At 43.5% G+C, this 27,357-nt stretch overlaps 1 protein-coding gene across 17 annotated transcripts in view; it reads left to right on the top strand.

The window, feature by feature from the left end:
- The window catches only part of EYA4 (EYA transcriptional coactivator and phosphatase 4), a 231,140-nt gene that overhangs the window by 153,659 nt on the left and 50,124 nt on the right, over positions 1 to 27,357 (top strand). For 12 of the 17 annotated variants that reach the window (XM_039531074.1, XM_039531076.1, XM_039531071.1 and 9 more), the window contains 4 exons: positions 12,089 to 12,187; positions 23,821 to 23,887; positions 26,229 to 26,371; positions 26,501 to 26,644. In XM_039531074.1, the coding sequence (XP_039387008.1) occupies positions 12,089 to 12,187; positions 23,821 to 23,887; positions 26,229 to 26,371; positions 26,501 to 26,644 (453 nt within the window). The remainder of the gene's footprint in view (positions 1 to 12,088; positions 12,188 to 23,820; positions 23,888 to 26,228; positions 26,372 to 26,500; positions 26,645 to 27,357) is intronic. The other 5 variants (XM_039531079.1, XM_039531077.1, XM_039531078.1 and 2 more) reach the window with 2 other exon arrangements.

Below are 27,357 nucleotides of genomic sequence, written 5' to 3'. Positions count from 1 at the left end.
CACCCGATGCTTTCATCCCGGGCTAACTGGCTTGTCTGCGGTATTGGCTAAATCATGGGTTGGTAATCTATCCACTTTGCAGTGAGGACTCAGCATAAAACACTTGAGTGCTGGTATTTCTCCAGTGCCTTCCCACATTTCCTGCCATGTGCACAGCAGGGCAGATGAGTTTTCTCATAATTCACTGTGAAAGAATCATAGAGTGGCTCATCTTACAGCAGGACAAATCACCATGAGATATGCCCCCAGAAATCCTCCTCATACTTAAATGAATGCAGCACCAGCGAGGACACAGGAACGTGGGTTGGGCTTTGCAGTGTGGCTGCTCACACCCAAGTAAGGCTAATGCAGGTGCTCAGACCTAGGTGCCAATCACCTAGAGTGGCCATTCTCACATTCCTGGAATATTGGACATTCTGGCAATTCCTGCCAGAGTGACTCTGCCCCAACCGTTTTAGTCTGTATCAGCAAAAACAACAAGGAGTCCTTGTAGCACCTTAGGGCTTGGCTACACTTACGGTTTGCAGCGCTGGTAGTTTGCAGCGCTGGTCATCCAGCTGTGTAGGAGCAGCGCTGGTGTGTGGCCACACTCACAGCTACCAGCACTGGTGTGTGGCCACATTTGCAACATTTGCAGCGCTGTTGGGAGTGCTGCATTATGGGCAGCTATCCCAGCATTCAAGTGGCAACAATGTGCTTTTCAAAAGAGGGGGGTGGAGGGTGGTGTACTGTGACAGGGAGCGGGGAAGAGAGAGAGAGTGGATTTTTGGAGCCAACACTGTGTGTTAGTTTCCTGGATTGAAAAATCACAAAATGTTCGCGAGCCCTTAGTCTTAACTCTTAATTGCAAACAGCCTGCCTCCAACACGGACTCCCCGCTGTTTCACTCACTCCCTGTGGTGTACTGTGACAGGGAGCGGGGAAAAGAGAGAGAGTGGATTTTTGGAGCCAACAGTTTAGCTTCCTGGATTGAAAAATCACAAAATGTTCACGAACCCTTGGTCTTAATTGCAAACAGCCTGCCTCCAACGCTGTTTCTCTGTCAAGCAAACATTCACTCCCTGCCTCTCATTTGATCGTTCACAGCCAGGTACAGATAGCTCCTGTTTGCTGTGATCAGTGTTTGTTTTTTAGATAAGCAGTTCAACGGAGCTCCGATCGGAGTTCACAACAAAACAAAGAGAGGCTGCATAACAAAACAAAGAGAGTAATTTAGTTAAAAGCTTTCTGGGATATCTCCTTATTCCCTGGAGGCCAATAAAAGCGCTGGTGTGTGTCCACACTTGATGAGCAGCGCTGGATCACCAGCGCTGCAATCGCTACACCCCAACCTGGGCAGGTCTACAGCCAGCGCTGCAGCCAGGGAGTTGCAGCGCTGGATGTGCCTTGCAGGTGTGGACAGTTACTAATTGCAGCGCTGGAAAACCTCTACCAGCGCTGCAACTTGCAAGTGTAGCCAAGCCCTTAGAGACTAACACATTTATTTGGGCATAAGCTTTCGTGGGCTATAACCCACTTCATCAGATGCATGGAATGAAAAATACAGTAGGCAGGTATAAATATACAGCACATGAAAAGATGGGAGTTGTCTTACCAAGTGGAGGCTCAGTGCTAACGAGGCGAATTCAATCAGGGTGGATGTGGCCCATTCCCAACAGTTAACAAGAAAAGATGAGTATCAACAGAGGGAAAATTAGTTTTTGTAGTGACCCAGCCATTTCCAGTTTTTATTCAGGCCTAATTTGATGGTGTCAAGTTTGCAAATAAATTCCAGCTCTGCAGTTTGTTGTTGAAGTCTATCTTTAAATGTTTTTTTTGCTGAAGAATTGCCACTTTTAAGTCTGTTATTGAGTGTCCAGGGAGATTGAAGTGCTCTCCTACTGGTTTTTGAATATTACAATTCTTGATATCTGATTTGTGTCCATTTATTCTTTTGTGTAGAGACTGTCCAGTTTGGCCAATGTACATGGCAGAGGGCATTGCTGGCACATGATGGCATATATCGCATTGGTAAATGTGCAGGTGAACAAGCCCCTGATGGTGTGGCTGATGTGGTTAGGTTGTATGATGGTGTCCCTTGAATAGATATGCGGACAGAGTTGGTAACGGGCTTTGTTGCAGAGATTGGTTCCTGGATTAGTGTTTCTGTTGTGTGGTGTGTTGTTGCTGGTGAGTATTTGCTTCAGGTTCAGGGGCTGTCTGTAAGTGAGGACTGGCCTGTCTCCCAAGGTCCGTGAGAGTGAGGGATCGTCTTCCAGGATAGGTTGTAGATCCTTGATGATGTGCTGGAGAGGTTTTAGTTGGAGGCTGTAGGTGATGGCTAGTGGCATTCTGTTACTTTCTTTGTTGGGCCTGTCCTGGAGTAGGTGTGACTTCTGGGTGCCCTTCTGGCTCTATCAATCTGATTCTTCACTTCCTCAGGTGTGTATTGTAGTTTTAAGAATGCTTGATAGAGATCCTGTAGGTGTTTATCTCTGTCTGAGGGATTGGAGCAAATGCGGTTGTATCTTAGAGCTTGGCTGTAGACAATGGATCGTGTGATGTGGTCTGGATGAAAGCTGGTGGCATGTAGGTAAGAATAACGGTCAGTAGGTTTCCGGTCTAGGGTGGTGTTTATGTGACCATTGCTTATTTGCACTGTAGTGTCCAGGAAGTGAATCTCTTGTATGGACTGGGCCAGGCTGAGGTTGATGGTGGGGTGGAAATTGTTTAAATCCTGGTGGAATTCCTCAAGGGCCTCCTTCCCAGGGGTCCAGATGATGAAGATGTCATCAGTGTAGCACAAGTAGAGTAGGGGTACTAGTGGACGAGAGCTGAGGAAGCATTGTTCTAAGTCAGCCATAAAAATGTTGGCATACTGTGGGGCCATGCGGGTACCTATAGCAGTGCTGCTGACTTAAAGGTATAAATCATCCCCAAATCTGAAATGGTTGTCGGTGAGGACAAAGTCACAAAGCTCAGCCACCAGGTCTGCCGTAATATTACTGGGGATACTGTTCCTGATGGCTTGTAGTCCATCTTTGTGTCAAATGTTGGTGTAGAGAGCTTCTACATCCATAGTGGCTAGGATGGTGTTTTCTGTATGATCACCAATGGATTGTAGTTTCCTCAGGAAGTCAGTGTTGTCTTGAAGATAGCTGGGAGTGCTGGTAGCATATGGCCTTAGTCCACATAGCCAGACAATCCTGCTGTCAGGGTGCCAGTGCCTGAGATGATGAGGTGTCCAAGATTCCCAGGTTTATGGATCTTGGGTAGCAGATAGAATACCCCTGGTTGGGGCTGTATGGGTGTATCTGTGTAGATTTGTTCCTGTGCTTCTTCAGGGAGTTTCTTGCATAGACAGTGCAGTTTCTTTAGGTACCCTTCAGTGGGATCAGATGACCCAACCAGGGTGATCTTGTATGCATGGTGCATTCCGTTTTCAAGAGCACCCACCCCACACCAGCTGCACATGCGGTCATGCCAGCAGGGGCGGAGCAACATGCTGTTCAAAATGGTAACTTCTGTCCAATAATGCAGAAAACCACTTCTGTTTTTGTCCCACTACCAGACGGGACAAATCTCTCAAAAAGAGGACCGTCCTGTATAAAACCGGACAAGTGGCGTCCCTGTGATCACCTGATTTAACTCTGTAATGAAGACATACCCTTAGAGGCTGATTTTGGAAGTTTGGCTGAGCCAAATTGTCAAACCCTTTTATGAAGTTGGATTTTCATGTGTTGGTCACTCAGAGTTCTTTGCAGATATAGGGTTTGGAAATGCAAAATCCTGCATGTACAGTTTTGGAGGTCAGTGTTGAGGCCCACTGAAAATACGGTCCCGTATGGTATCCACTTTAAGTAATGAAACCCATTTTTGTATTGTATAATTTAAATATCTTAAGATAATGTGTAGAATTGTTCTTAGTACACACACAAATTCCAACCATAATCTATTATTCTGAATGGCTCCATCTTGCAGAATATGACACACATGCTTAACTTTGCAGTTTGGGACCAAAGTTAATAAGGTTTCAGAAAGTTGACTTTTTAAAAAAAGGAGTTTGAAATGACGTTGTATATACAAGTCAGCCACTTTAAGGTATTACAAAAATATCTTATATGCGTTCCACAGAGGAAGTGCTGTGCCACAATAAATGGCTTACTATGGGGGCTAGACAGCTATGTGCAACAATAATACGTTAATCCAATTATGGAATATCTCCTCTATTCTAATCTGTTATTTTAGTAGGTACAGGTGAAGGAAAAAGTACATTGCCACATACAGCTTAATTCCTAACTAAGCAGCAAGGGGGAAATCCAGTGGGCAGGTACATGCTATCCTGGGAGGTGCTCAGCCTAGTACATAGGGTTCTCCTTTGAATCCCACTCTCTCAGAGGGCAGTTGGATCACTAGTCCTATGCCTTTTAGATCTTTGTTTCTTGGTGGGGCCTCTCTTTGTGGTGTTCCCATTGGCTTGCTGCATCTGTGGTTGCATAGTATTTGCTTGGCAAACTGTGTGTGATAGAGTATATGCCACATCTATTGAGTTATGACATCGGATGTGCATGGCTGCTCTTGGTCTATTTCCTTCATGTGTTTTCCTCACTCCCGTCAACCTCAAATGTTCTGTAACTGTCTTTCTCTGCCATCCCAGTTAGCACTCGATCAGGTCCCAGCTAATGATAACCCAGCCCAGCATGTACCCTTCCTTGGTTGCTCCTGGACTCTGTAGTGAGATGTCTTGCACTGGAGTCACAGGCTGCTTCTCCCATTGCAGTCAGTGTATAGCATCCCACCCTAACTCCCACAGCTGGAAAGGCTGCTTGGCTATCCTGACTTTTTTCCAACCCCCTACTGCTGGTTTCGGGAGATACTTTGTGTAGCCTGTCATCTTCCATTGGTCTTTGACATCCTCACTGACATCCTCACTGCCTGTCAGCTACTTCTTTCCATTATCACAGCAATTTAAGGTTTTCTCGGAAAGTCCTAGGGCTTGGATGTTAAGTGAAAGGAGAGCATCAGACATCTGATTAACTGTCTTGGACATCTCTCTGAACTGACCCTTTAAAGGATCCATACTCACCTGTTCTCGTTGGCCTCTCCTCTCCCTGATCTATGGTCACTTTCAAGTGCAGTAGAACCTCAGAGTTACAAACACCTCCAGAATGGAGGTTGTTCATCACTCTGAACAAAATGTATGATTGTTCTTTCAAAAGTTTACAACTGAACATTGACTTAATACAGCTTTACTCTATGCAGAAGAAAAATGCTGCCTTTTAACCATCTTAATTTAAATGAAACAAGCACAGAAACAGTTTCTTTACATTGATATCTTTTTTTAAACTTTCCCTTTATTTTTTTAGTCGTTTACGTTCAACACAGTACTGTACTATGGAGTAATTGCTTTTTTTCCCCTCTCCGCTCCCTACTTACATACTTCCAGTTCCAAATGAGGTGGGTGGTTGACCAGTCAATTCGTAACTCTGAAGTTCTACTGTATAGGGAAGGAGAACAGTAGTAGAATCTGCTGCCCATCTGATTATACCATTTTGCATTCTCAGTCCTTAAAATATAGCTTAGTTGTTAAAAAATTAAACTTTGCAGGTCATTAGTTCTTCTTGGAGTGCTTGCTCATGTCGATTCCATTTTAGGTGTGTACGTACACATGTACACAGTTGTTGGAGACTTTTGCCTTAGTGGTATCCGTAGGGTCAGCTGTGTCACCTCCTTGAGTGCTGCACTCATGCATCAGTATATCAGGCACCAACGACGCTGCACCCTCCAAGTTTCTTCTTACCACCTGTGACGGTTGGTCAGAGCACCTTGTCTTCCATTGCAAGAGCATTAGCGGTTCTTTCAGCCCATTGTTCTGTCTCCTTTATAGTTAGTTCTTAGGTATTTAGTTTGATCATTAAGTTAAGTATTAGATAATAGTTTTAGTAGTTAGAGTCCCAGCTGGGACTTCGCCACAGAGCGGGGCATGTCCTGTTCCCCAGGCTTCAAGCCATGTTCGTGTACCCAGCTGATGCCCATTACTGACCCCCATGATAGCTGTTTGGGGGAATCACACAGAAAAGACAAGTGCAGGATCTGCAAAAACTTTCGCCCTTGAACTCAAAAGGAGCGGGATATCTGTTTGAGGGCCATCCTCATGGAGTCTGCGCTTCCTCCTGCCTTGGAGCCCTTCCGGTCGGACGCCACGTCTCACACTTTGGTGTTGGTGCGCAGTGCAATGCTGGCACTGAAACCTGCCCGGCATCGTTCCCCTTTGGTGGGGCCTAAGAAGTGGCTGAAGCCCAAGGACCTGTCGGCACTGCAGGACAGGGGGAGTCAGGCAAAGTACCTGTGTTAAGCTACATGCCTGCCCTTAGGGTGACCAGACAGCAAATGTGAAAAATCTGGACAGGGAGTGGGGGGTAATAGGACCCTATATAAGAAAAAGACCCCAAAATCGAGACTGTCCCTATAAAATCAGGACATCTGGTCACCCTACCTGCCCTGGAGCTACACAGGGGTACCCAGCCAGGCATCTGACTCCCGGGAGCGGCAGGGGATCCTGTCCCCTAGTAGGGCCTCCTGTGCCTGAGGTGGCCCCGGCAGCCAAGGACCAAGTAGGCCAGCCAGCACCACAGACGTCAAACCAGTTGATGGACCAAGTTAAGGCCCAGACCTCTAAGGGCAAGCCGGTTCTGGGACCTCCCACTAGAGCAATGGAGCATCCCCGAACCACAGGCATCGATCCCCATCACCACGGCCTAGGATCCCGGCGCCTCAGCCTCAGTCTGTGGGTAGAAGACTCAGGTCTCTAACACCAAGGTCACCACCTACGAGGCACGGGACGCCCGAGTCATGACGCCGATCCCTGTACCTGCAATACCGCCGGGCCCTCCCGCCAGAGATCACCACAGTACAGATCCCCATTGCCTAGGCAGTCCCCTCCCACAACAGCATCGATCCCCCTCGGTGCGGGATTGTTCCTGGTCGTGCCACCAGTCTCTGACTCCCCGGTACTGCTCTTTGGGCAGGCACCGTTCCTCGCCCTTTCCTTATTGTTTGCTGACAAGGGTCAGACAACAGACTCCAGCATCTACAGTGGTCCGAGCTGGAGGGAGAGTTCAGCCCCTCACCTAGGAGAGCCAAATCGCTGACAACCTGCGAAACGGCCCTGCCAGCATGGCAGTAGGGGCAGTGGCCCACCCAGTAGCAGTACTGGAGCCTATGGGGCGTACCCATCATGCCTGTCCTGTACTCCCACCATTCTTCTCAGGTCGCATCGGACAAACTGCCTCCAGCCCAGCCAGCACCAGCATCAGCATTGGAGCATGCTGCTGAGTCCAACACAGGAGCGTTGCAATGGGCCCTGACACACAAAGAGCCAGCCCCAGACAGGCAAGGGGAAGCTGCCCCTCCCACTGCGGTACAGTCATCTTCGTCATCCCCAGACGAGGCGGTGGCGGGCCCCTCGCAAGCGAGCAGTCCCCCCAATGATTTCAAAGAGCATCAGGCACTGCTCTAAAGGGTGGATGCTAACCTGAACTTGGAGGTCGAGGAGCTAGGAGAGTAGTCCGACGACCTCTTCAATGTCATACTCTCATCCACCCCAGCCTGGGTTGCATTGCCCGTCCACCCAGAGGTCCTGAAAATTGCCAAGTCTGTGGGTCAGACTTGCTCCTCCTTTCCACCTGCCTCCAAGAAAGAGGAAAAGAAATATTATGTCCTGGCAAAGGGATCTGAATATCTGTACACCCACCTTCCTGCAGGGTCTCTGGTAGTGTCTGTCGTCAACGAAAGGGACAGACAAGGCCGGGCCAGTGGCAAACCCAAAAATAGACACCAAGAGACTGGACTTATATGGCAGAAAAATTTATTCAACAGCCAGCAGCAGTTTTGGGTGTCTAACCATCAGGCCATGCTAGGCAGGTACAACTTCAACTTGTGGGACTCCATCAGCAAGCTCAAGCAGGGCCTTCCACAGGACCAAGCCCAGGAGTTTGCCATCTTAGTGGATGAGAGCAAAGCGGTGGCAAGAGGCGCCCTCCAGATGGCCTGAGACGTTACAGACTCGGCAGCCAGGGTGGTCTCCTCTGCGGTGGTCATGAGGCGCAGCTCTTCAGACTGCCCTGCAGGATCTCCCGTTTGAGGGAGCAGGGCTCTTCTCAGAGCTGACCAATGCACGGCTTCATGGTATTAATGACTCCCATGCCACCCTCCGATCCTTGGGCCTGCACACCCCTCAACAGGCTGAAAGCCATTGCGGCCTCCGCATTCTATGCCTCCATCAAGATCATGGGGTGTCCTCTGGTCCAACTCGTACAGAGAGAAGGAGAAAGACAAGGGGTTTAAGCGATGCCACCCTTCATCTGCTCTCTCCTCGGCCCAGCCTGGCCCCTCCAGAGACCAGGGCAGCCAGAAATGGGCATTTTGAGGATGTGCCCAAGGACAGTGCCCCAGCCACTGCCCAGGATCCACCCCCATGCTTTTTTCCTCAACCATCTACGTCCCAACTGGTTGCAGTTGACCTCGGACCATTTGGTGCTCAACACAATTTCTTTGGGCTACGCACTGTAATTCAAATTTTTAAGTCACCCTGCTCCCCTTACTAGGATAGATATTGTAGCAGTGTCAGAACATTATATGATGCCACACACTGTTATATGTACTACAAAATCTAAGCAAAACAGTGTGTGCTTAAATGGTGTGAGCTTATATTTTGATCTCAACTTTAAATTCTATTGCTTTTTTTTTTCTTTTAAAGTTAAACTGGTTTTTGGTTAGTTTAATGCTGTTTTTTCATGGTTTAATTATGTGCAACATGAAAAATAAGGGCAGTATTCCAAAAATCTAGCCATGCAAAGAAAAGGTCTTGATGACATCTTCTTATTATTATTCACTTCCTGTGGAGCATAAGGCGCCAACCACTCTCCTCCATAAGATGACTTCCTTACTCTGATAAAATCTGAATGTAATAGCCTTGATTTTAAAAAGCTCTAGTCTATCTCAAAATATATTTTCTGTGTGTATTGTTGACAAAATGTAATTCTAACTTTGGTGTTTTCTATCAAATTAAATTAATTTGAGAGCTGGGGGAGAGTGATTGACTAGGAGAGGAAAACTTGGTGAATATTTGTGCCCAGGAAAGTGCGCTGCACATCACAATGACTGGAGGTGTAGGGATAGTTCAGTACAATACTTTTCAGCTCAGTATTTAGGCCCCAATTCAGTAAAGCAGTTAAGCACATACTAAAGTCCTTTCCTGAATATCTATCAATCTAGCTACAAGAAGAATGACGGTCCATTGGCTAGGGCATTAACCTAGGACTTGGGAGACGTGGGTTGAATTCCCTGCTCCACTAGAGAGTCTGTGTATGACCTTGGGCAAAGAACTTAGGATCCCTGTGTCTCAGGGCAGGTCTACACTATGGGGGAAAATCGATATAAGATATGCAACTTCAGCTACGTGAATAACGTAGCTGAAGTCGAAGTATCTTATATTGAATTACCTACCGTCCTCACGGTGCGGGATCGATGTCCGAGGCTCTCCATGTCGACTCCGCTACCTCCGTTCGGGTTGGTGGAGTTACGGAGTCAACAGGAGCGCGTTCGGGGATCGATATATCGCATCTAGATGAGACGCGATATATCAATCCCCGAGAAATCGATTGCTACCCGCCGATACAGTGGGTAGTGAAGACGTACCTTCAGGGTAGGTCCATACTTACCCGCTGGATCGACGCGGAGAGTTTGACTTCTCGGAGTTCGAACTATCGCGTCTAATCTAGACGCGATAGTTCAAACTCCGAACGCGCTCCCGTTGACTCCGGAACTCCACCACCGCGAACGGCGGTGGCGGAGTCAACGGGGGAGCTGCGCAGTTCGATCCCGCGGCGTCTGGACAGGTAGGAAATTCGAACTAAGGTAGTTCGACTTCAGCTACGCTATTCGCGTAGCTGAAGTCGCGTACCTTAGTTCGACCCCCCCTCCCCCCGTAGTGTAGACCAGGCCTCAGTTTTCCATCTGTGGAGCTGGATTAATAACACTTCCCTACTTTGCAGGGGTGTTGTGAGAATAAATACATTAAAGATTTTGAGGTAGTCATAGACTACCGTGATGGAGAAAGAAGAGGAGATTGTGGCAGTCATAAAGGGAACAGAGACTGCAAAGAAGACCAAATTAGCAAGCTGCATACTTTCTGATATATGCAGAGACAGAGGTGCAAGGCCTGAGCCTCTTCACAATCAAGTCAGTAAAAAGTGTTCCCTTTGACAGCACAGCTGTCATTTATGCAGCAGATAGCCCTAGGATTCATTAGCAGCAATGCAGGACAATCTTTGTCTTATGGAGAAAAGCTTTCCTTAATTTCTCATGTGTATTGTATTTAGTATAAAAACACATTCCCCAAATTTCGGCATACATCTCTTTTTGTTCCAACTGCTTTCTCATTGCAAATGCTATTTATTATCAATGCAAAGAAAAGTCAGGCCATTTCCACATTTATATTTGAACCCTCTGTCTCTTGGAAATTATTTTAGGACAGAGATGTGGTGAAACATAGGAGCTGGTTTAAAAATACATTGCTGCAGTTGATCTTTTTATTTATTTTTTTATTCCTCTTCAAAATTCTGGTGCTGTGGAACAATTTCAGTGGCCTTCTGAAGAAGTAATTCTTTCTTTTGGGCACTTAAATTGATATCCCTAACCTTGACATGTGCAGAGCAATCTCCATGACCCTGTTTTCCAGGAGTGTGCAGTGGAGAATATGAGGACCATTGATAGGAGTAAACTATTTTGAATTATTTCTCCCATGCTAATCAGTGAAGCCAACCAACTACATTGCATTTGTTCAGGCTGCCCATTTGTTGGCACCCTGATTTACATAATTGCCATAAATAATCAAAAAGTTAATTTCCACTGTCCTTGTTTGAAATTTGCATGTATACATAATGTCCTAAATTCCACCCGTATTTCATGTGCAGTCATGTATTTTCTGTAGTGTTGCTGTTAAGTATTAATCACCCAACTCACCCATTTGCCTATGAAAGATCCATTACGGATGGGGGACAAAGGCAGGTGTGTGTAATTTCAAATAGGTATAATAGACTTCATAGCTTGCTCAGGTAAAAGCCACCAAAGAATTTGGCTGAGATCTTGAAAGGGCTTAAGAGAGTTAATTCCCCAATTCACTTAGGACTTGTCAGTATGGTGAAATTGATCAGCCGAACAATACATGGTATAATTATACCGCTATTGTTCTGCTGGTAAATTTCCCAGTGTAAGCCTTTAAGCGTCTTTGAAAATTCCAGACTTTTTTGTTCTTAGAATTAAAATGCATGATATACCACATGTCTAGTAAAACAGACAAGACCTGATTTTCATTTGCACTTAGCCCCTTTATGCTGTTCTGGCTGTGTAAAAGAGCCTTCACGTAAATGAAAATCAGGCCCCCAGTATTAACTGGCAACTAATATATGCTGTAAATATGCACATCTACCTAACTGTACGAGTGTTCTGACTATAATTGTGGCGCAGCTCTATTTTTTTTTTATTTTCCTAGGGCAGCTTAGCCTCTAATAAAAGCAGAAGTCTATGTTGTATAATTATTTCTTAGTACATTAATTAGAAGCTGGCTTTTCATGGCTATCATTTGTGCACTGCCTATAGTTCTTTTCTTTTCGGGAGAATAAGTCACCAATTTCAGTGTGGGTTAGCTTTGAGGTAGAAAAACACACTGGTTTGGGGGTGGCAGAAAGCTTGCACTGTGAAAGCAATATGCTGCTGGAAGAGAACAAAAACATATTGTATTGGTTCTCAAGCATAACTATTTTTTTATGTGCTCTCCTTCCTGTCCACTAGTTTTGGGGAATTGCTAGAATCAATTAGATTTAGATAGAAATTAATCTGGATAATTATAGCAGTCTTTCAAATAGAGACATAAATAGATGCATGTGTGGCCATTTCAGAAAGTGCAGTAGCAGACTGTTCTCATAAAATTCTAAACTTTTCAATCGCATGTCTGTTCTAGCTGGACTGCCACTCGTGACACTGGCATGAGGTCTCTGATGTAAATTTAGAAGTAAAATCTCATGTCTACTTATTCTTCTATGTGTAGTGTCTCTTCTTGCAGTCAAAACAGAGCCCATGAACAGCAGTGAAACAACCACCACCACCACAACTGGAGATGGATCGCTTGACACTTTTACTGGGTCAGGTAAAGCCATAATAAGATCACGTTATGAGATACACACTAATGTAGCATTGGTAACTTTCACTAACGAACATGTCAGTGCATGGAGGACACCTCTTAAACTTTGTGAAAGTTATAAAGTAGGCTTTAATACCAAAAAGTAATAATACCTTTTTTGAAAACACCTTAACTTGCAGTTCTCATCAGCTGTGTTCTTAAGAAACATATTTACTACAACCATTCTTGTGTGCAAGAATATTTAACAATGGTCACATACTGTAGCATTTTTTAGTTTGTAGGCTCATATAATATCAGCAGGAGTGAGATAAAATTAGATTGTATTAGTATTAGCAATTATAATTTATAAAATGTAAATCTGAAGGCTGTATTGCTTTAAGTATCAGGGGGTATCAGGGGTTTTTTGTATTGCTTTAGTAATCCTAAACTTCACTCCAAAAGTGCTCATTAGCTGATGAGGCTGCCCTAAACTATCTTATCCATGGTTCTAAATATAAAGTATCTGTTTGATTCAATATAAATAATCTTATCTTCCCAGTTGGCTTTTGAAAAAAAAAACCCACAAAACATTATTGTAAGTAGCTGCCTGAAAAGTATTAAAGGTTCCTGAATGACAAGAAAGTACACATTGCTTGCATTAGAACACAAAACTGGATCTTGGTCATATTAATGCAGAGAAGAGAATAATAGCGTACCTATAAACATCTTTGTGCCTAATCCAAAGCACACAGAAGCCAGTAGAAGTCAACGAAAACTCCCCATTGACTTCAGTAGGCTTTGGATCAGTCCCATGATGTCTGAGTTATCCTGGTGCTTACAGCAGGCTGAGAATAAGTTAACTTTGTTACTGAATGTAATATGTCCCCAGGGCTGTTTCCAAACGATATGTGTATATAATATGAAGGTTCAGGTCAGCTGAAGCTTTTCGTTAAATAATTCCAAAATGTTTAGTTTTTCTTTTTTTAGCCTTGTCTTTGTCTAATTAGCTTAAATTTTGAAACAAAAAGTCATTTCACTCAGGAAAACTGATTTTTTTGTTTAAAACAAATCATTTAGACAACTTAAAAACTTTTTTCAAAAAAAAGCAGTTAGTTGAAAAATTTACCACCAGCAGAAATAATTGGGATTTTGCATTGGTAATGTACCTTTGTTGACCCATATTGTATATTTAAGAAATCTGGGCTTTACTCTGTGTATTGAAAAGTCTTGGGCAAGAATTTCAGGAAGGGATGGTTAGAGTTATATTCCTAAACCCATATTTAGGCACCTAAATAAGGGCCTGAGTTTCCAGTGTTGAGCATCCAGCAGCTACCATGAACTTCAAGAGGGTGAAGGGTGTTCTTCATTTTTGAAAATCAGACCACTTACTTAGGTGGCTGCAATGAACCTGGGAATCTACATATAGGCCAGTGTTTCTCAAACTGGGGTCACCGCTTGTGTAGGGAAAGCCCCTGGCGGGCCAGGCCAGTTTGTTTACCTGCCCCGTCTGCAGGTCCGGCCGATCGCGGCTCCCACTGGCTGCGGTTCACTGCTCCAGGCCAATGGGAGCTGCTGGAAGCAGCACAGGCTGAGGGACATACTTGCGGCCACTTCCAGCAGCTCCCATTGGCCTGCAGCGGCAAACCGCGGCCAGTGGGAGCTGCGATCGGCCGCGCCTGCGGACAGGGCAGGTAAACAAACCGGCCCAGCCCACTAGGGGCTTTCCCTACACAAGCGATGACCCCAGTTTGAGAAACACTGATGTAGGCACTCATTTTTTAAAATCTCAGTGCCTATGTATTAAAGTAAAACATGAATCTACTTCCCCATCTTGGGTCACAGAGTCACATACAAAATGATTGAGGGGAAAGCACTATCAGGAGGGAAGAAATGCAGCCCCTCTGACCATGGTACAGACTTTGTCAGTCACCAGCTAGAGGTGTGGGACCAATAATGAGGGAGTAGTATGTGCACATAGTTGCTTATCGGGAGGGGAGGGGGGAATGCAGAGCTTTCAATGTGTTGTTTTGTTATGTTTTAGTTTGAATTGTAGCTATTTTATCTGGGGTGCTACCTTGCCACTATTTCAGGATGTATGTGTGTGTATTTTTTTTTAATGGCAGCTGCAGGTAACTTTCCAAATATACCAGCTGAAACAATCAGAGAAATACTTCTTTCCATATGTTTTTTGTTGTTGTTGTTTAGCATCTATGCCACAAAGCTGGTCAAACCAGGCTGCCAAATTTGCAGTCATGGGGGATCCTGGCTTAAGGGGAAGCTGAATACAGAGGATCTAATTGTTGTTAAAGCAGCAACATGTTCCTATGACAAGTACCACCCATTCTGAACACCCCACAACCTGAGAAGGTCATAATGTCAGTGTTGCCCTATAGTTTTTAAAACAATTAAATCTATCATAGATTCATAGACTCTAGGACTGGAAGGGTCCTCGAGAGGTCATCGAGTCCAGTCCCCTGCCCTCATGGCAGGACCAAATACTGTCTAGACCATCCCTGATAGACATTTATCTAACCTACTCTTAAATATCTCCAGAGATGGAGATTCCACAACCTCCCTAGGCAATTTATTCCAGTGTTTAACCACCCTGACAGTTAGGAACTTTTTCCTAATGTCCAACCTAAACCTCCCTTGCTGCAGTTTAAGCCCATTGCTTCTTGTTCTTCCTTAGAGGCTAAGATGAACAAGTATTCTCCCTCCTCCTTATGACACCCTTTTAGATACCTGAAAACTGCTATCATGTCCCCTCTCAGTCTTCTCTTTTCCAAACTAAACAAACTCAGTTCTTTCAGCCTTCCTTCATAGGTCATGTTCTCTAGACCTTTAATCATTCTTGTTGCTCTTCTCTGGACTCTCCCCAATTTCTCCACATCTTTCTTGAAATGCAGTGCCCAGAACTGGACACAATACTCCAGCTGAGGCCTGACCAGCGCAGAGTAGAGTGGAAGAAGGCTTCTCGTGTCTAGTTCACAACACACCTGTTAATGCATCCCAGAATCATGTTTGCTTTTTTTGCCACAGCATCATACTGTTGACTCGTATTTAGCTTGTGGTCCACTATAACCCCTAGATCACTTTCTGCTGTACTCCTTCCTAGACAGTCTCTTCCCATTCTGTATGTGTGAAATTGATTTTTCCTTCCCAAGTGGAGCACTTTGCATTTTGTCTTTATTAAACTTTATGCTGTTTACCTCAGACCACTTCTCCAAGATCTGGTCAAGACCACTTGACCAGATCATTTTGAATTATGACCCTATCCTCCAAAGCAGTTGCAATCCCTCCCAGTTTGGTATCATCTTCAAACTTAATAAGCGTTCTTTCTATGCTAATATCTAAGTCGTTGATGAAGATATTCAACAGAGCCGGTCCCATCACAGACCCCTGCGGAACCCCACTTGTTATACCTTTCCAGCAGGATTGGGAACCATTAATAACTACTCTCTGAGTACGGTTATCCAGCCAGCTATGCACCCACCTTATAGTAGCCCCATCTAAGTTGTATATGCCTAGTTTATTGACAAGAATATCATGCAAGACCGTATCAAATGCCTTACTAAGTCTAGGTATAGCACATCCACCGCTTCTCCCTTATCCACAAGACTCATTATCCTATCAAAGAAAGCGATCAGATTGGTTTGACATGATTTGTTCTTTACAAATCCATGCTGGCTATTCCCTATCACCTTACCACCTTCCAAGTGTTTGCAGATGATTTCCTTAATTACTTGCTCCACTATCCTTCCCTGGCACAGAAGTTAAACTAACTGGTCTGTAGTTTCCTGGGCTGTTGTTTTTTTTTCTCCCTTTTTGGAGATGAGCACTATATTTACCCTTTTTCAGTCTTCTGGAATCTCTCCTGTCTTCCATGATTTTCCAAAGGTAATAGCTAGAGGCTCAGATACCTCCTCTATTAGCTCCTTGAGTATTCTAGGATGCATTTCAACAGGCCCTGGTGACTTGCAGGCATATAAATTTTCTAAGAGATTTTTAACTTGTTCTTTTTTTATATCTTCTAAACCTACTCCCTTCCCATAAGCATTCACTATGTTAGGCATTCCTTCAGACTTCTCGGTGAAGACCGAAACAAAGAAGTCATTAAGCATCTCTGCATTTCCAAGTTTCCTGTTACTGTTTCTCCCTCCTCACTGAGCAGTGGGCCTACTCTGTCCTTGGTCTTCCTCTTGCTTCTAATGTATTGATAAAAAGTCTTCTTGTTTCCCTTTATTCCTGTAGCTAGTTTGAGCTCATTTTGTGCCTTTGCCTTTCTAATCTTGCCCCTTCATTCCTGTGTTGTTTGCCTATATTCGTCCTTTGTAATTTGTCCTAGTTTCCATTTTTTATATGACTCCTTTTTATTTTTTAGATCATGCAAGATCTCATGGTTAAGCCAAGGTGGTCTTTTGCCACATTTTCTCTCTTTGCTACCCAGCGGCATAGCTTGCTTTTGGGCCCTTAATAGTGTTCCTTAGAAAAACTGCCAAGTCTCCTCAGTTGTTTTTCCCCTCAGTCTTGACTCCCATGGGACCTTACCTATCAGCTCCCTGAGCTTACCAAAATCCGCCTTCCTGAAATCCACTGTCTCTATTTTGCTGTACTCCCTTCTAGCCTTCCTTAGAATTGTGAACACTATGATTTCATGATCACTTTCACCCGAGCTGCCTTCCACTTTCAAATTCTCAACGAGTTCCTCCCTATTTGTTAAAATCAAATCTAGAACAGCTTCCCCCCAGTAGCTTTTTCAACCTTCTGAAATAAAAAGTTGTCTGCAATGCAGTCCAAGAACTTATTGGATGGTCTGTGCCCCACTGTGTTATTTTCCCAACATATATCTGGAAAGTTGAAGCCCCCATCACGACCAAATTTTGGGCTTTGGATGATTTTGTTAGTTGATTAAAAAAAGCCTCATCCACTTCTTCCACCTGGTTAGATGGCCTGTAGTCAGGGGCAGCTCTACACATTTCACCACCCCAAGCACGGCGTCATGCCGCGGGGAGCGCTCTGCCGCTCGCCGGTCCCGCGGCTCCAGTGGACCTCCCGCAGACGGACTCTCTGCAGGCACGCCTGTGGGAGGTCCACCGAAGCCGCGGGACCAGCAGACCCTCCGCAGGCATGCCGCCGAAGGCACCCTGCCTGCCACCCTCCCGGCGACCGGCAGAGCACCCCCCGTGGCATGCCGCCCCAAGCACGTGCTTGGCGTGCTGGGGCCTGGAGCCGCCCCTGCCTGTAGTAGACTCCTAGCATGACATCACCCTTGTTTTTTACCCCTTTTAGCCTAACCCAGAGACTCTCAACACTTCCGTCTCCTATGTCCATCTCCACCTCAGTCCAAGTGTGCACATTTTTAATGTATAAGGCAACACCTCCTCCCTTTTTTTCCCCTATCTATCTTTCCTGAGGAAGTTGTACCCATCCATACCAACATTCCAATCATGTGTATTATCCCACCAAGTTTTGGTGATGCCAACAATGTCATAGTTGTATTTATTTATTAGCGCTTCCAGTTCTTCCTGCTTGTTACCCATACTTCTCACATTTGTATATAGGCATCTAAGATACTGATTTGATCTTGCCTCCCAGTTTTGCCTTGACCCTCCTTTCTCTCTGCCATTATAGCCCATGCTCCCTCCCTCCTTGAGACCATCTCCCAAGTCTCCGTATTCTCCACTTACCTGTGGGCTTTGCTCAGCTGTCCCCGTTGAGCCTATTTTAAAGCCCTCTTCTGGAGCAAAGGTTCCCTATGGATGCAGACTTGGCAGCCAGAGAGAACCAGCTCCAGCAAGGGGATATGTCGGGAGGGTGAAGAGGAAGGGGAAAAATCCATAATTCTGTGGATTGATAAAATGCCCAGGTGTGTGAGTTGAAGCCATCTAATCCAGGGGTCCCCAACGCGGTGCCCGTGGGCACCATGACGCTCAGGGGGGCATCTAAATGTGCCCGCGCCCTGGCCGGCGGTCGAGCATCCGCCGAAATGCCGCCGAATTTCGATGGCATTTCAGCGGCGATGCCTCTTGATGACGCCGCTTGCCACTGACAAGTGACATTATCGAGAGGTGTCACTGCTGAAATGCCGCAGAAATTCAGTGGCATTTCGGCGGATGCTCGACCACCGCCACGGTCCTTCATCTGGCGCCTGCCAGACGAAAGGGTTGGGGACCACTGATCTAATCTGTTAAATTTACATGAATAGATATAAGTAGGTGACATCAGACCACAGTCAGGAGTATTTCCTACTCTCAGGAACCCTGATTCAGCACTTAAACACACACTTAAGCCCCATTAAAGGGACTTAATCAATGCTTAAACTTATGTGTGTGCTTAAATGCTTTGTTGAGTAAGGATGGACGTAAGCATGTGTTTAAAAGCTTTCCTGAACTGAGGCCAGAGTGAAGTGACTGATGAACTCCCAGTGCTGACACCAGTCTCAGTCTCCACCATCGTGTACTATCTTTGCTTGGGGTTACACCCTATTTTCCTGACTCACAGACAGTAGACAATAGGCAGTGTATTGGAGCTGAGAAGCAGGCTGAACAAGCCCTGCAGAATGTAGTGTATCCACTGCTGCTTTGTGACCGTATTGAACACTGGAAGTGATGAACAGACGGACTGCTCTGTCGTATATACCAGGGCAGGATTGGGTTTATAATGTAATGACAGTTGAGACTGTATAGATGATTCTATAATAAAATCCTCATTTTCAAAGGTTAACATTTTGACTCTTTGAAATCACACTGGGACGAAACTTGCCAGCAAGCATGCATGCTAGTTACTTCTCAGAACTATTTTACAATCAGAAGTACCTGTGAACTTGACTTCAGTCATTAACTTTTTGATCTCATAATATAATTGCAAACTTATATATGCTACATTAGAGCCAAGTAAAAGTTAAATAGCATAAAGGCCACATTAAAATAAATAGGAAATGTCACATCTCAGACTCAATAAACTAATGTTAATGGTGAAATAAAAGCTGCTCATTTCTAGTAAATTTAGAGTTAAACTCTCACAGACCCCTTAATTCATCCTTTGGTATTACAGTATGTACCATGTAATCTCTCTGAGGATTCCACAATGCTCTATGAAGTTACCACGGAGAAAATATTTCTCTCCCCAGCATGGCTTAACTAAGTAGACAAATAATTTTGTGCACCACTTCTACTACAATAGGATAGTGTATCTGTAAAGAATTGGTTTTGGTATTTAATATTTTATAAAATCCAGGAAACTCTGTGATACTGTAGAGGACGATGTTGTGCAATACCAACATACTGTACATGGGGCTGCAGGACACTGAGAAAGTTTAACTCTGAATTTTCTTGCTTTGACAAATTTGCCTTGACTGCAGTGTTAGTTCAGCACACAGTTTCATGTTTAAGTTGCTTGGAAAGTTAGGTGAATTTGAGAATTATTAACAATTTTAATGGAGTAGCAAGCAACTTCTAGGCTTTCCATCTTCATCCCTTTTTAGTAAATATTTATTATCCACACAAAAAACTGGGTTATAAGAACATTATTACAGTGACAAAATCGAGCATTCAAAAGTTCGGAAATGGAGAATTAAGTTTGCCTGCACAATCTCAGTTTGTCCCCCTTGTGCATGTGCATTATGGTACAGTCTTTCATTAGAAGATCACATACTACTCTTTCCCACTGGATCCCTGCCTCATTCAGTGCACTGAATGGATAGTGCTCACTTAATGAGCAGCGTTTCAATGTTTTGTATTTTCCTCATTGTTCAATGTGTGGCCCCAGGCCCTATTTTCTGCACGCTATTCAAACCCTGCCCAGCATCACAAGAACTCTGTGGCGGAGACAGGAGTAGAATCTAGTTCTCCAGAGCAACATTCAGCTGTCTTAACCCAGAGATCTTCCTGCAATCTCCTGCCTCACTCACTCTGTACCTTCCAACTTCTGCAACAAAAAAATCAGGGGGTTCTATACATAACAGTCTCCATCACTACACATCCCCGGTTCATCCCCCAGTTAGTTGATCCTGTGACCTAAATGAGGCAGGTGTCCTGTGGAAAAAATATTGCATCACATAAGTAAACCCTGTATCAGAATGTACATACACAAGGAGACTGGATTACAGTTGCACAGGCAACTTCAACTCTGGCATTTTTCGTGTTTGGATTTGAAATCGTAATAATGTTCTTAACTTATTTTTTTGTGTGTGTAATTTCCTTGGTTTTTAACCAGTAAGCTGAAAAATTAGAAATTTCATCATATGGCATCATATTTACACCTACATGGGTCATGAGCAAGGTGGAACCCTTAGATCCACCACACAGGTCTCTGCCACTTGAGCTAACGGCGTAACTCATGCAGTAGTAGGTTGTCATTTTCTGTGTGGATCAACACTAGAGGATGGGACACACTGCCAGTGGGTTTCTCAAATATTTGCTGACAGCAGAGGAAGGTTGAGATTCAAGAATCTTGGGTTCCATTCGAGGCTCTGAAGGAGAGTATGCTGTAATGGGCACAGACTCGTTTGTCTGGGTCCCTCAAGTGTGACCCTCTTTTGCCTCATCCCCTCCAACCTGTCCCTGTCCTATCTGTTACCCTCCCCTGGGTCTTTGCCCCAGTCTCTTTGCCCAGTCAGTCCCAGTTCTCCCCCCACCCCTTAGCTCCTTCTCAGATCTGCCTCCCCTCTACACCCTCCCCGATTATCTCTTGCCTCCTGCCACACTGGCTCTCGGTCCCAGTCTCCTTTCTCCCCACCCCAACTCCCAGCCTCAGTTTCCCTTTCTCCCTCCCTACCCTCCAAACTCCCCTTCTCCCCTCCCTGCATATATCCAGCTCTTGTCCCCTCTGCCCTCAAAGCAGGCAGCTTCCTCCACCGTGCTGCCTGGGCCCAGGAGGGGGTCATTGTGAGCACAGGAGAGACAGTCTCTCTGCCCTCATTTCAGGTGTCCCAACCCAGCTCTGCAGCAATCCAGACCTACAGTAGGACTGGATCATTCTCATTGCAGAGTAATGGTCAGGGAATTTAGCTACTAACATTTAAAAGGTTGCTATTGCCTCTGTGTGCACTGTGATTTTTCAAAGGCTTATAACTTGGCAAAATTTGGGTGGATTTTCACAGGGACAGCAAAACCACATCCCTGACACACAAGTCACATTTCTAGTCCCTGCTCCAAAACATGGGGACACTAAGACAGAGTCCCCAGAATGTTTTAACATGGGCAAAACAACTCTTTTTCCCTTGCCTCATTTTTGGACCATTTTGGCTGACCTTTTTCCAAAAAAAAAAAAAAAAATCAGCCTGAGACAGACATCAAGCATAGAAATTTTCAGCCCAAGCAGTTAAAGTTTGGCAAAGTTATAAGCAGCTGAAAACAGGTTTTTATAACTGAAAATGTCAGGCAACCTTAATAGCACCCAGAGGCCTTGGTCAGGGTCAGAGTCCCTTTGTGCTAGGTGATATACAGATACATCAAATATGTTCCCCAAGGTTCTTACAATCTAATTCAACATATACAAATTGGTGTAACAAACTATCAGAAGGGTTTGAGAAGGGAGGATGAGAGTAATAGTGAATAGAACATAAGTTACATAGCCTAGCTACGTGCATGATTCAATATCTTCAGAACATTCAGTGATGAGTTGAGGTTTCTAATATTATAAACTATATGCAAATAAAAGATATATAATACTTTCTGGGCATCTATATTTTTTCTATCCGAATATAGATCAATTTAGGTCCATGAAAGAAGGAAAACTACTAGTGCAATACTATTTGCACAGTCATTAAGGTGAAATGTAAAGAAAATGAAAATATGAAAACAAGACATATTCAAGAATATTTTCTTAAGTCTTTCTGAATGCACAAAATAGAGAGATGGGTGTGCAGAGTTGTTTAATTACATCATGTGTTTTGCTGTAAAAATGCTAATTTCGCTGAGTGATTTGATAAGAAAAACAGTCCATCCACTGTAGCTGTTGTAATGTTTACTTTGTACCAGTTACAGTAGTAAGATAACCTGTTTTGTTTTTCAAAGTTGGTCAATTAGCTGGATCTTCCGCTTCTCAAAATACATTTCAGTAAATAAGAGAAAAAGAAATGACCTGATATTTCATCTAATTACATTACTGGTCAAAAAATTGCAGAGATGCAATTAGTGGATCATAGAAGTTCATTGACCTGAGAATCTGCAAGATCATCTTGTTTAACTGTTTTGTCTTCATAAAGAGCATTGAGGTGTTGTGGGGAAGAGTAATTATCTTCCATGGAGTTTAGCAAATAAGAGAGAGAACCCTTTATAGTTTTATAAGTAGTTTGCTTTGATAAATATGCTGTGCAACTTTCAAATTGAAACTGATTGCACAGGGTCTAGAAATTATTGTCCAATATTTCCTAGTTTTCAAGCTAACTTAATGCGCATTTTAAAGGAATTAATTCTTTTCCTTCTTCTTCATTTTCCTAAATGTTCTAAATATTTGTAAAATAGCTTTAAAACTATGAAGTTCTGCATGTGTTCAAAGCAGTAGATCTTAAAGGCATTCATTAGACTTGGATTTAGAAATATATCATATTTCATAAAATATATAGGAACCCAAACCTATTTGTCACTTATACAATTCTAAAAGTTGGTTTGCGGTACCATTATGAACAACTCAGGAAGTGTATACTTTGAAGTACAGCTATGATTGATTAGACTACAGAAATTCCAGTGCTTCATTGCGTACTACTTTAATCTTTTGAACAGTGAATGAACAGCAGATGGCCTAATAAAGACACTCTGTATATTTGCTCAATATGGATTTGCTCTGAAGGGATTGGTTCAACACTTTAGAGTACATATATTTGGAATACATCTGTCTTAGTCAAGACAGATGGTTAAAGGAAAGTGAAACGTCTAAATTCTTGGAATTAGTCCAATTTGGGTGCTGCTTTTGATTGGAAATTTTAATAGGATATGACTATCATTCTGTAAGCTTTTTCGGAAGAATACAGCTGCTGATAGTATAGGCATATAAATGGTTGATGGCGACTGAACTGGGATTTGTTTTACTTACATTTCAAATAAAAATATTGCCAGTGTCTTGCTCTAACTGATCTGAGGAAAAATAGGTGAATTTGTTTTCCCGGGCTATCAATTTGATATCTTTCATGATTGCAAAATTCACTAAAAAATTCAAACTTGAAAGAAAAAATATTTTTCAAATTCCAAATTGTATTTAAACTTCCAAGTGTCGGGTTTTTAAAGGAGATTTTATAATTTTTTCAATCCTACATAATACTATACATTAGATCAAAGCTTTTTTAAATGGCAATTTTGTAATACATTATAGTAAGTTTCCGTTAGTGACAGCTTCATGGCTTGTGGATCAAATATTATGTGTGAATTGTATGCCTCTAAAATGTATGCAGAAATATATAAATCAATTTTAAAAGGTGCTGCATGCTGATACTGGGAGACAATTATTTTTACAACCTGGGTTACTTGGGAGTTTACTGTATGTTTTCAGTTTGCATATTCAAAATGTAGTAGTTTAGCCTTGACGAAAGGTTGTCCCATTTTAGTTAGATACTCTTCAAATGTAATATTTTAGCATTCATTATCTCTGCAAAGGTTTTGGTATGTGAATTAAATCCATTTTTGTTTTTGTTAAGTATTGCACTCTTGTTTTCTATTTTGCAGTAATAACAAGTAGTGGCTACAGTCCAAGATCAGCACATCAGTACTCACCGCAGATATATCCCTCCAAGTTAGTGACCACATCTTTTCTAGCCTATCATAGCGAATGACCAAGACTTCAGGCAATTCTGTTGTTCAAAGTTTTCAACAAGTATTAATAAACAATAAATAAATAAAAGTAGTAATGAATGGGGACATAGTTAAGAATTTAAGACTTGATACTGATCCCCATTAGCATCATTTCTCTATTTTTTTTTCTCTCACACAGTTGGTGAAGATCTTAGTCTGGCTCTTAGATGTGCAGTTATCTGTTGTTGCACAACGTATATAATTGATTTTGTGCACACATGTAAGGGCAAGATTGAACCCTAGTGGTCAAGTTCTCAAACGTGTGCACCTAAGTTGTGCTGACAGAATATGCTCAAACGCATGGAAACAGGCACTTGATTGGGGAAAAAACACAATTCCATGTGCAAAATGAGTACTTGAATGCCTAAGTACTAGTGCAGGGTTTCTCAAACAGGGGTCGCTGCTTGTGTAGGGAAAGCCCCTGGCGGGCCGGGCCGGTGTGTTTACCTGTCCCGTCAGCAGGTCCGGCTGATCGCGGCTCTGGGCCAAAGGGAGCTGCTGGAAGCGACAGCCAGTAAGTCCCTCGGCCCGCGCCGCTTCCAGCAGCTCCCATTGGCCCGGAGCAGCGAACCGCGGCCAGTGGGAGCCGCGATCGGCTGGACCTGCTGACGGGGCAGGTAAACACACTGGCCCAGCCCACCAGGGGCTTTCCCTACACAAGCAGCGACCCCTGTTTGAGAAACCCTGCACTAGATACTTATTCCCTTCCCCCACTTAAAATTGAGATTCTCATGTAGTCACATGACTTCAGAGAGCTGGGACTTTAACAAAACACCAAATATTGTGAGATTTGACATAAAATCACTAAAGTTGGCAGCATACTCATTTGCTTGTGGCACTACCAGTTTTGTGCACACATGTTCCTGATTGCAGTGTGAAGTTTGTTTGCTTCTGCATACTTGACAGGGCCAAGTAGGAGGCTATGTTTGAAAATTTGGCATTATGTTTCTAAAATGAGAACATTGAAACATTAGCAGGTCATGCTTTCTTATGCTACTTTGTTTTGGTAAATTTGTATTCACATCATGATATAACAAATATATAATAAAATGACAAGTAAATGTCTAAACTATGCATATTAGAGAGAGACTTTTATATCCTGGGACCAACACGGCTACACAACACTGCATATTAGCGAGACAAGGTGAATGAGGTAATATATTTTATTGGACGAACTTCTGTTGGTGAAAGAAACGCTTTCGAGCTTACACAGAGCTCTTCTTCAGGCAACTACAACAACACTGCGAACAACAATGAACTAAGCGTAGTCTTTCTAATTTCACTTACATGGGGATTTGGCTAACAGTGCATCAGATATTCTTGTCCAAATATATTACAAGGTCTTATTGAATTTTTAATTTACTGTAATAATTTTTGGCATCTAAATTAAAGTGTAATCTTTTTCTGATAGCAACTGCTGCCAACTATGCTGAAGTAGTTAGGAAAAAAAGCAAAAGAAATTAGTATTTGATATTTAGTCATGGCTTTTAATGGCTAGGTTTCAGTTACAATAATTCTTCAGAGTGTGTTTGATCACTCTTGGTCCATAAAATCTTAGTTGACTTTCCAAGACAAATATTTCTGAATACATTTTTGCAACTCTGGAGGGTAAAATTTTTAAACTTGATTTTATTCACTCTTCCTGTAAAACTTCAGTATTCATAAACAAAAGATTACTTTTATTTCCATTCTTTTTTCTGTAACCCAAATTTTCCAAATGTTGAAAGCCCATTTTGTTAAAATATTACTGTAGGCATTTTTAATGCCACGGTATGGGCTCGATCCCTCTCCCATTGAAGTCAGAGGGCCAGATCCTCAGCTACAGCTGAACTGCACACAGTACAAGTTTGTGTATCTTGGTGCTCACGTTTGTACTTCCCTGATCCTGTTGCCACTGTGCCTAGGACAGTTCTCCTTCACTGGGTTAAAGCAGCCTGAGGACACCTCTGATTGACTTATGCCAGATGCTCATTGCTCCAAGGGGGCGGGGCGCAAAACCCTATAGAGCTATGTCAACAGTGGGATGATCCACCTAGAGTTGGATACAGCAGCTTTAAGGTTATATTGTGCTGGTGGTATGGTACAAAACATCCACACTGCACCAGAGAATGTGACCCAGAGAGTCTCTCCATTTACTTCAGTAAGGTTAGATTGGATTCCAGAAGAGTAATTGTTGACAAAGAAAACTGTTTATTGACTTCTTGAAACCTTTTTCTTTTATTGCTTGAATCAACATGCAAAGTATTTGTTGCCACAGTAATGCTATTTTTCCTAATATTTAGGCCCTATCCACACATCCTTTCTACACCAGCAGCTCAAACAATGTCTGCCTATTCTGGACAGACCCAGTATTCAGGAATGCAACAGCCTGCAGTCTATACAGCCTACTCACAGACTGGACAGCCTTACAGCTTACCTACTTACGGTATTTTACCTCTCATTGTTATTCCTTCTTAACTAGAAGTAAGATTGTCAACCTGAACATTCTTTACTTTTCTTCCCATCTGCAAGAAAATATTTTAAAGAATCGGTTGAAAATTAATTTCTCACACAGATTTGGGTGTAATGTTGCCAGGCATCAAGACGGAAAGCGGGCTTTCGCAAACACAGTCACCACTGCAGAGTGGGTGCCTCAGTTACAGTCCGGGGTTTTCCACACCACAGCCCGGCCAAACACCGTATTCTTATCAAATGCCAGGTCAGTAACCACCATCGTCATTTTCTGTCTTTCATTTCAGAGGCACTACTTATGAGTGAGGTGTTGCTCAGTGTGAGTAGGAATATCTGAAGTAGGCCTTTAGGTTCAGATGTTCAAAGGTATTTAGCAGGGCTGCCCAGAGGATTTAGGGGGCCTAGGACAAAGCAATTTCAGGGGCCTCTTCCATAAAAAAAAAGTTGCAATACTATAGAATACTATATTCTCGTGGGGGCCCCTGCGGGGCCCGAGGCCTGAGGCAAATTGCCCCACTTGTCTCCCCCCCCATCCCCCGGGCGGCCCTGGTATTTAGGTGCCTATGTTGCATTAAAATAAGTGAAATGTATATGCAGGCTGATATGTGACTTCATGCAAGGTATTATCTTTTAATGTAGCATTATGATATGCATTTCTTTGTAAGAAACAGTTATCAAAAGACCCAGGGCCAGTATCTAAGGACTTAAAGATGCAGATAGGCACCTAGTGGGATTTTCAAAAGAGTCCAAGCAGGTTAGTCACTTGATTCCCATTGAAATCAATAGGAACAAGGGGCTAGATTCACAAAAGGACTTAGGCACCTGACTGCCACTTCAGGTGCCTAAATCCCAGAATCAGGTCCCACTAGGCTTCACAAAATCCCCGCTCAGCTGCCACTACATCCTGTAGGTGCCTAAACTCACTTGGCACTTTAAATTTTTGTTGCAGTAAAAGTTCCC

The sequence above is a fragment of the Mauremys reevesii genome, linkage group 3 (assembly GCF_016161935.1).
Source record: "Mauremys reevesii isolate NIE-2019 linkage group 3, ASM1616193v1, whole genome shotgun sequence".
NCBI lineage: Eukaryota > Metazoa > Chordata > Testudines > Geoemydidae > Mauremys > Mauremys reevesii.
This window is presented reverse-complemented; position numbering and strand designations above follow the sequence as displayed.